Here is a 10,084-nt window from a genome sequence, read left to right as displayed (position 1 = left end):
CCTTTGAAAACAAAGAATGAAAACAATTTGTTTGAATCATTATTTTAAAAAAAATTAACGGTCAATTTTTTTTTTAAACTAGTCATGAAAGTTCATAAATAATTTTAAACCTAACTTAAGTTAATTTTGTCTTTCAACCTCTGTAATTTTATTTTTTTCATCCTCCCGTTTTTGCTGTTCTTTTTCTTTGTTACTGGGCTTATAATTGAATTCTAAAAGGCTTTTAATTGTAAAATATTTAAGTGGTTCCACCAATTTTTTTTTAATATTTTTCTCCTCCTCTCTTGCCTCTCTCCCTCTCTTTGGCAAAATTGCAAAATTTCTGCACCTTTGAAAGCTCCTTTACCAATTGAAGCTTCAGCATTGTCTCCTTCCTCCATATTTGTAACTTACACCGTTAGAGATTTGTGCAATTTGTGCGATGTTCAGTTTCTAGAAGAACGTACATGGTGTGGCGGAGGTGACGAAGGCGAATTACAATTCTCGCACTGACACTTCTTCTCCTTCACCAACTTCTCCTCTATCATCGTTGCAACCTTGCTTGTTGTAGAGAATAAATTGTCTATGCAGGAGTCTTGGTTGAGGGTGCTAAGATAGGATCGAGGAGTCACTCGAGTTATTGTTGATGGGAATAGAGAGAGGAAATGAAGGAGAGAGAGGAATGGAGAAACCACGCAACTCATCAAGGCTAATTAAAGATGGCCGATGGTGTAGATCCTAGGAGGATGGAGATGCTCGACTTGCAAGTCCTTTGGAAGCTCTGCATAGTCACTTTCTCTCTCCTCCATTCACTTCCTCTGTCCACCACTCCTCATTAGTTCTCTCCCTCTCTCTCTCACGTTCACGACCAGTTCAAGGGCTTAACTCGTTTACTTTCCATGTCGGTTCTGGAAGTTAACAAGAATGCTGCCTCAATTTCCCTTTACGCTTCTCCCGTGCATGCTTCATGTTTATGGGGTTCAGTCGTTGAGGAGTTCTCATGCGTCCCCTACATCATCGGGCTATTAAGCTGTCTCCTCTTTACTGGTATGCTTCATCTTCATGGAGTTCAGTCACTGAGGAATACGATCATGGGTTCAGTCACTGAAAAAGAGATGGAGACGCACAGAGATGAATGGAGGAGAGAGCAATTTTTATATTATAAAAAAATATATATATATATATATATAAGGTGAGATCCACTATATAATATTTTAAAATAAAAAATATTAAAAAATTTAAATGTAGGATTTACATAATAGAAAAAAGTATACAAGCTAACATCGAGGGCATAACAGCAAATTTTTTTAAAGTTGAAAAATAAAATTAATTTTAAATTAAGATAAGATTAACTTTTATTTTTTTAAAAAATATATCTAAAGCAATGAAATAAAAAATAAAAGAATTATTATTTTATTAACATAATTGTTCTGAATGAAAACATGATATTTTTAATCTCTTCTCTAGTTTTACAAAAAAAAAAAAGTTAACAAAACATTAAAAGGAAAGTTCTGGCATGTTAGTTTTTCATATTTTCAAAGGTTTTTTTTTTTTTATTGTTTTTCAGTAATCAAACAAGCTTCAAGTTTAGGAGACATATAAATCCCAGATTAAAAAAGGGGCTAATTAAAGATCTCAGGTACTTGTCAATACTAAAATTTAACATGTAAATAAAGAAATTTGACTTGTCAATACACCGAAAAAATAATTGATTTTTTTATTCAAGACCTCTTTATAATTCTTTTGCCTAAATTTACAACGAAGCTATTTGCACTGAATGCGCTGGAACCGTATAACTTCAAGGGTTGCTTATAATGCAAATTACAAAACCATCAAAATCCCTCCCTGAAAGGAACGACCAAATTCTTATCCAAAATTGGGGCACTAATCAAGTCCTTGTCGAGCTTTCACTAAGCAAGCCGCTTAGCTGTACCGAGTATTCACTATTCAGTGACCCCTCAAAATGGACCCATTCTCTTTCAATACAGACAGAAAGCCAAGCCATTTCTGCCATGACTGGTCCTACAGTGTAGATGATATCAATTTTCGATCGCGTGATGAAAGGTTTGCTTGTACTCTTGTTTCATTTTTACCTGTAAGCAAATCATCAATTAACGAATTTATCCTTTCTGGCCAAGGAAGACAGACATTTGTGTGTGCGCGTGTTTTTAGTTTTAGCACAATTTTTAGGGTAATACAATTCTCCTGATATGGAAGATGGAAGGGTACAATCCGTAAATTCAGCACGGGAATTGAAGATTTTGATCCTTTAGTTTCAAATGGGATAACCTCTAACTACATTCAGGGACATTAGATGCACAAGGTCAATAGGACATACAAAAATATTGATTCTATAAACACTGACCTTCATCTTTTCCCGCTTTCCTTCTGCTACGCCACAGAAGCCGAATAGGTGTACCTGAAAAACCAGCATCTGTACGCAGTTGCTTCTCCATATATCGGCGGTAAGTCTCGGGAAAAAGTTTTGCATCATTCACAAAGAAAACAAATGCAGGTGGCCTTATCGCAGCCTGCAAGAGGAAGGGCAAGTACGGAGTTCATGCACTAATTATTTGGTTGATAATATTTTCTCCACTAAAGTAAAATCTTAAAAGCTGTGAATAAACAAGAACCATAAAATGACAGAAGACGTACAATTAAAACTGCAAGATACAAATACCTGAGTGCAATAGTAAATTCTCCCCCTTTTTCCCCCTCGTGTCCTGGGAGGTGGTTTAAAAGCCACTGCTTCCCGCACTACTTGATTCAGAATAGAAGTACCAAGTCGTCTCGATCTCTCCTTTTCAACTGCACTAGCAGCTACAATAATCCTTCATTCAGAACAACAAGCAATCAGCTATTCACTAAGGATCAACTGCAACGAAACATAAAAAACTGAATGGTTTTGAAAGTTAGACACCCTTCTCTTGTTTAAATCTAAGAAGCTAACACATCTCTAGGTTATTTATCAGACTTTAACACATCTTTATTCCGGTAGGCGTGATTGCCCAAAAACTCCCAGAAGTTATTGGAAAAGAATGATTCAGTATATCAAAATTGTCCAAGGCCAGGTGATACGACAACTGCATGAAATCAATACGGGGCTAAAAATTAACTGGTAAATGAATTTCAATACTACATACAGCCTCTTTCACCATGAGACATTCAAGTTGACTGCATATTAATCCCTCAGATGCCACAATTGTTGAAGGCAATATCAGGGGATTCAAAGCAAAAACGATATTAGTATACCATGCAGCATAAATGTGTCAATAATTTTCAAGCCAGAACATACTTGTCAACACTTTGACCAGCTATTGCAGTGGAATAGACGATGGGAGCCCAGTTAAGTAAACGGAGCTTCTCTCTGACATCTTCTTCATAGTATGTTGCAGTTTGCTGGTTTTTATTTGGTATCGTATCCCACTTGTTCACAACTATCACACAACCTTTCCCTTCTCTTTCTATCCTCTCAGCTATCTTGCAGTCCTTGAACAAACATGCAAAATGAAGTTTGTTAGAAAAACTAATTTAAGAATTATGGAACAGTTTACACAACTAGCAGCCTTTTCTATTGTAAGGTCTATATGCAGTAATTCCTCCAGTGATTGACCAACTTTTGACACCATTAACATGGCATCAATTTACAGAGTTTGACAAGGAATTGGAAATTTTTACTGAATATATGTGGATAAGCATTGGTAGAAAAAAAATCTTTCTCACAAGGAGATGAACTCAAGCACCAGAAATCATAAGAGTATCTAGAATGTACCTGTTCTGTGATACAAGCCATAGCCTCAATGACAAGAGCAACAACATCAGAACGGTGAATAGCACGAAATGCTCGATTCACTGACAGAGCCTCTGTCACACTGCCTGCTGAGGCTACCGCTGCCCTTTTCCTGATTCCAGCCGTATCAATAAGGCAAAACTTCTGGAGAAAGAGCAATGTAATCTATAAGCCTTACATTTCAATCAAGCTGACCCCCAGTCATGACAACAGAACATGAAACCTATTTCAGTGTGGTTTTGGCCCACAAATATCAAACCATGAAAATCAACAATGCTGAATGGCATTGCTAAACAAGATCATCAAGATGTTATCAAAGAAAAATTCCAGAGTGAAACCTGGCCATCTGCTCCAGTAAATTCAGTATCTATAGCATCACGTGTGGTGCCACTGACGGGACTGACTATTGTTCTGTCCTCACCCATTAATGCATTCAAAATACTACTTTTGCCAACATTAGGTCTACCCACAATTGATATTGCGGGAACATAATCTTCTTCATCAAGATTTTCTGATTCCTATAAATAGCATTGATGATAATAATCAATTAAAAATCTCAAGTTACCAAAACAACATTAAAATATGTCTGTAGCATGGTGGCCAAGGCACCAGTAAAGACGAAGAGAGCTTTGAAGTCAATGAAATGATTTATTATTGGTGATTGCACAGAGGAGTTTGCTTACGACACAAATACCACCTAATTTTATCTTTTTGCCAATAAAACAATCAGAAGAATGCTCAACTTTTGATGCACACAAACCTCAATTTTCTCTAGCCCCGAACATACAAGGTCAAGAAGCACTCCAGTTCCTGTCCCTGATATAGCTGACACAGGAATTGGTTCAAACCTGAATAGCAATTATGGAAACCATTCTGTTAACTACAAACTGAGACACTTAAGGATACATCATACTTCATATCTGCTAAATTAACAACAGGATTGAAGAATTCCACATTCTCATCTTTCACCAAAAAAAGTTTTCCTTAAATATGTGGGGTTTGACCTTGTACTTGTCAAAGAAAGAATCTTGTTTACCTCCTATTCTCTTAAATTTTCTTCCAGACAAGGCAAATGGGATGCAAATGCGTTCATGACTTCCAAAAGGTTAACATAAGAAAGATTTAAAAATAATCAGAGATAAGGGAGATTCTGAATTGATTGGCCATTGTCATTAGGATACAGAACGAAAAATAAAGCTTTCTAATTAACATGAAAGACGATATGGTGTCTTGGTCACATGCAAAAAAGGACTAAACAGTTTTCATCTGCCTTGTGCCTGGTGAAATCATTTGCCTTATTTTAATTGCCCCTGGGATTGGAAAATAGTAACACAGGGAAACAGTAGCTCTATAGAGTCAAAAACTAAGGGAGTAACACTCAATTCAAACTCAATAAGGGATAAGGCACATTTAATATCATAACCATAACTTCAACATCAAAACAAAATATAATATATAGTCATAAATATGCATGTCCAGACAGAATCAAAAATAGGTGCAGATTTATCAAATAGGTTAAGTGTCATGAACTCGTCATCATGTTAAAGTGAGGTTTATGCCCATTCAGACATGACCTAAGAAATTTAAGGCAGCTTACCCGAGGGACCAAAACTCAGATGCCTGAATAATTCCTTTCCGTGGAGACTCGCACTTGTTAACTGCAAGAATGACACTTTTATGGGAGTAGTTCTTACGTAACCAATCAGAAATCTCCACATCGGCTGCCATTAGGCCTGCCTGTTCAGTACAATCAGTGTTCATGTCATGGAAAGTCTTGCTTATTGTTTGGACAAGCAAAATGAATTAATCAATTAACCAAAAAATAAAAAATAATGAATCAATCAAATAATACTTATAAAAGTATAAAAAGAAAATTGATGTTGAACATTGTTTGTTTACCACCATGTCATGCTAGTGGGAAGTACCATATATAACTCATTGCAAATGGTAAAATCAAAAGACACCAAAACACTTAAAGTATTTCTACAAAGCTGAACCCACCATGCAGGGGTGTTGCCAATGGTTAATAACAACACCTGATTCTGATTCAAATATCAACAGAAAAGATGAAAGGGAAAGAAAAGTAAGATATAGTTATAGAGGAGAAAGTTAAAGCACGAAATGCTTTATATAATCAATACCTGGCCATCAACCAGGAAAATAATAACGGATGATTCTTCCACAGCTGCAGCTGCCTGTCTCTCAATCATTGAGGGCATCCTGGCAACGGCTGCCTCTCTGGAAGCAAGTGGAATACCATCCATGCCAACTGTAGTAGAAATAGCCAGCTCTTCCATAACACCAGCTTGTGATTTTGAAACAGTGAGAACTCCACCTGTGTCCACTACCATGAATTCATGGTCTCCCCAAAATGATCTACCATATAAGCGATCCCTAGTAACCCCAGGTTCATCCACCACAATGGCCTTGTTTCCCTGGAAGTTAGCAAGAAAGAGGACAACTTTCATAATGAGTCAGGATATGAAAGCTGGAGTTCAATATATTATTCCTTTGACATGAAAATTCTCGAGTCTGGTGAAAAACAAAAGCTAGAACAAGCATTCAATACCCCAACAAGACGATTAAACAATGCTGATTTGCCAACATTTGGCCTCCCAACAATTGCAACCCTTGGGAGAAGATTGTCAGGGACCTGCAGTCAAGTTGGAACAAGGTTTAGCAAGTAGCCCTAGTTTATTTCAACATCGTCACTCAAATTTTTTTTTTTTTTTTTGGTTGTATCTCGAGTTCTTTTAAATTTTATGAAACACTTCATATACACATCATGATAGAGGCAACATATCATCCCCGTGTCTCTCCCACATTTTAATGTTTAGTCAGTTTTCGGCGATCTGATTTGTCATTTTAACCAATTTGTGCACGTTATACCAACTTACGTTGCTTGTTCTGCTTTTAATCCTCTTCCGAGCTGTTTCTTTGGGGTCGTCCTTCTCATCTTCTGAAATCAATAAACATCAAAGACGATTTAATGTAAGGAAAAAAGCAACACAACGGGTGAGGATTCCTGAGAACACACGACGGGCATCTTGTTGTTCCCGGTTTAATCGGAGCACAATTTACAAATTCCTTTCGGATGCAAATAAAAGCCATATTTCAACAACTTGGGTTGGAATCACTCACCAATAGTCAAAACGCGAGACAGATAGTTAGAGTACTCTCGCACTGCGTCCTTGGCTTCTTCCTCAAGCATGGTGACGTCAACATCATAATTGTTCGTGTCAGAATAATCTTCTTCGTCTCTGTCCTCAAATTCCTCACGCCCCTCTTCATCCTGTTCAGAATCGGTACTGCTACTGCCAGAGAATTCACTGGCACAACACGGCGGCGTGGAGGGGGAAAAATTCCGGCGAGAGATAAACCAGGAATCGCAGTGAGAAAGTGAGGAGTTTGACCGAGAAAGGACAGGAAGTGTCGAAGGGAAGAGAGGATGAGTGATGGGGATAGTGAAAATGGGGTTTAGGGTTTTAGAGAGAGTGTAAGAAATGGCCGTGGGAGCATGAAGCTGGTGGAGAGGAAGCATTGCAGAGATTGGAATTGAGAGAGAGAGAAATTTGGCGGCAAGTTAGGCATTATTTATCTACTTTATGCATACCGCAAGAACAAACTTTGAACAAGAAACTAGTAAATTACATTGCGAGTCGCATATACAACAGAATTTGCAGCGGAGACTTTCCCAATACTATCCAGATGCAGCGGGGTTGTGTAATTTTTGTCAATGATATTACATCTGCATATTAGAATAAAATAAATGATATATTACATTGTGGAGCAACTAATCAAGAATCACTATTTTTAAACCATCCCGAACATGAGAAAAAGCAAAACAAAATTGATTGTAAGTGAAAATAGAATGAAACAAGCATAAAAAATATAATCGAACTTTTATTAATGATCATGTTAAAGGCTAATATAATAAAAAATTGCCTCCTCATAATAAATAATAACATGGAATTAGATGGACATACGACAATATGTGATCCAAACATTTTTTAGGCTTCAAAACATGTTTTTCAATTCATGTAATTATAAGATATATACCATAACACAACTTCATAGATTTATTAATATTTTATATTAAAATAATTGAAGGACCCACTTCAGATATTATTTTATGATCCAAGAAGAATAACAATTAAAATAAATTTAAAAAATCTATAGAGTAAAGATCATCAAGTAAATTTATGTTTTCATCATCTTTTATAACACTGTTAAAGTTCAATTATACAACTTTCTCGTTAAGGAATGGGGAAAACATATGCATATTTACTTCTTCAACTTTAATCGAGGAGCTATTAAAGACCAATATTTAAAATATAAAAAATTATAAACATTGTTAAGAAAAATTTGTAAAAGTATCAACAATAGGCTTTATTGAGATTTTAATATCCATAAATTCTTTACTAACTCTACTAGCAATTTGATCATCAATTTAGATAATACAATTTACAAAATCCTAATAAGTATCAAAAGATGCTCCCCTATTTGTTGTTAGAAATCTTATGTTTCTTGTTAGGATAAGAAGTTAACAATTATCCCATATGTACAAAAAGTTTAAGGCAAGACTAACTCCAAACCTAAATACTTTATTTTATACATATAAAATAAAGCGTTAATAAGCAAATAAGACTTTAAATTATTATTTAAAAATTACCTTGAACTCTTAAAATATGTAAAATAAATCCTATAACTTTTAAATTTATAGTAAAATAAACCATGAACGTTAACTTTTTAACATTGTTATTGTCAACACAAGTACTGTTTGAAGTTTATTTTCTTACAAATTTAACTCTAGTTGTTATAGTATTCGTGTGGACAGTAACGTTATTAAAAAAAGTTAACAGTAAGAGTTTATTTTGCTATAAATTTGAAGTCTAGAGTTTATTTTACATATTTTAAGAGTTTAGAATCTAGTGCAATTTTTAAGCAAGAGTTTAAGGTCTTATTTGCTTACTAACCCTAAATAAATTATAGGAAAAGTATCCCAAAGCATAGCATTGCAGGAAATACATCAAAATTAACTTTTCTTACATATACATGTGTGTATATATTAATTATAATGATGAATCTTTTGTTACTATTATTAAAATTTTGAAAGATGTACGAGTGATTATAAAATGACAGAGTTTTTCTTTGATTTTTCTATAAATAAATGGTAATTGAAATATCAAATTTGGAAATTATAAAATAAATAAATTATTGATCAATTTTTATTTTTCCCTGATCAAATTTAAATCTTATAGAATTCAATCTTTCATTAATCGAGTAGACGTGAACTATGTGTGATGAATAGATTTTACTTAATCATTATTTTCTCATATAATTTATAATTAAGTGGCCAGTTCAACTCTACCATTAATTTTTTATGGTGACCTTTGCGATGAAATAAATAATAATTTAAATATAAAATTTGCAATTTCTATGTTTTCCAATTGATCGCCGAGTTTATATTTAATTTTCCCTCAATTTTTATTCAATATGTAGGTTAATTTATTTACATCTTTCTTTCAAAAATGTTAACTAAAAGTTTCCAGCTTGTATCAAACAAAATTAGCTTGACTATGGACATGAGAAAGAAAGAAATTTAAGCATTTACAAATAAACCCCTAACAACGGTTGAAACTATGTGTGACTAAATGAAGATATTTAATCACATGGAAAATTATTAGGTATTGTATTCACTACATGTTTTCACCCTCCAATCATCTCATGAAATAAAAAGAGAGCATTATTATTTTTAATAAATGATGAGTACAATTGAGCTTGTCTATCACTAGATGCAATGTGCAACTCACAAGTTTCACAATACTATCATGGTTGAGTTACTGTCACTAAATAAATTTATAAAAGTTCACTACCAATAAATAATCTAAGTAGCTTTTACAATTGCAGAAGAGGATCCAATCACTTTCCACGAACCAACTTCAAAAGGTTTAAAAACATAGAAGCTTCTCAATAATATAACCTTGACCAATTACAATGAGGTGTGACATCGAAGAGGAACGAAACAGGAAATTGAAATGGACAGCTAGTGCCTTCCACAATCAAACATGCAACTTCAGGCTTAGACGAGGTATCCCTAACCTCTAGCATTTGCAAGGAATAATTCAAATTAAAGAGATGTTCGCAATACCAACTCCAGCATCTACAATTCTCATAACTCCTGCGAGTGACACGGATAAGCAGCTTCAAATGTCACCGTTGTCAGGGAGTATTCAGAGAACAAACTTTCACAATTATCATTGAAAATGTGTAAAATTGAATATTTAAACCAGATGTAAGTAATTTATATATGGC

At 34.6% G+C, this 10,084-nt stretch overlaps 1 protein-coding gene across 1 annotated transcript; it reads right to left on the bottom strand.

Annotated features, from left to right (window-relative positions):
- Positions 1 to 1,664: 1,664 nt before the first annotated feature.
- On the bottom strand, positions 1,665 to 7,359 carry LOC129319892 (uncharacterized). Its single transcript, XM_054964988.1, has 12 exons — positions 6,911 to 7,359; positions 6,667 to 6,728; positions 6,339 to 6,422; positions 5,911 to 6,204; positions 5,367 to 5,506; positions 4,530 to 4,617; positions 4,108 to 4,287; positions 3,752 to 3,913; positions 3,275 to 3,468; positions 2,660 to 2,810; positions 2,345 to 2,510; positions 1,665 to 2,072 (listed from the first exon to the last, which is right to left on the bottom strand). Exons 1-12 carry the CDS (start codon positions 7,308 to 7,310, stop codon positions 2,002 to 2,004), a joined length of 1,992 nt encoding a protein of 663 aa, XP_054820963.1. The 5' UTR covers positions 7,311 to 7,359; the 3' UTR covers positions 1,665 to 2,001.
- Between the last annotated feature and the right edge of the window lie 2,725 nt (positions 7,360 to 10,084).

Source organism: Prosopis cineraria, unplaced genomic scaffold (assembly GCF_029017545.1).
Source record: "Prosopis cineraria cultivar Desert tree isolate PC_DT_omini unplaced genomic scaffold, ASM2901754v1 PC9, whole genome shotgun sequence".
In the NCBI taxonomy this organism is placed as follows: domain Eukaryota; kingdom Viridiplantae; phylum Streptophyta; class Magnoliopsida; order Fabales; family Fabaceae; genus Prosopis; species Prosopis cineraria.
The sequence above is the reverse complement of the archived record's forward strand: the minus strand, read 5'-3'. Positions and strand labels throughout refer to the sequence as shown.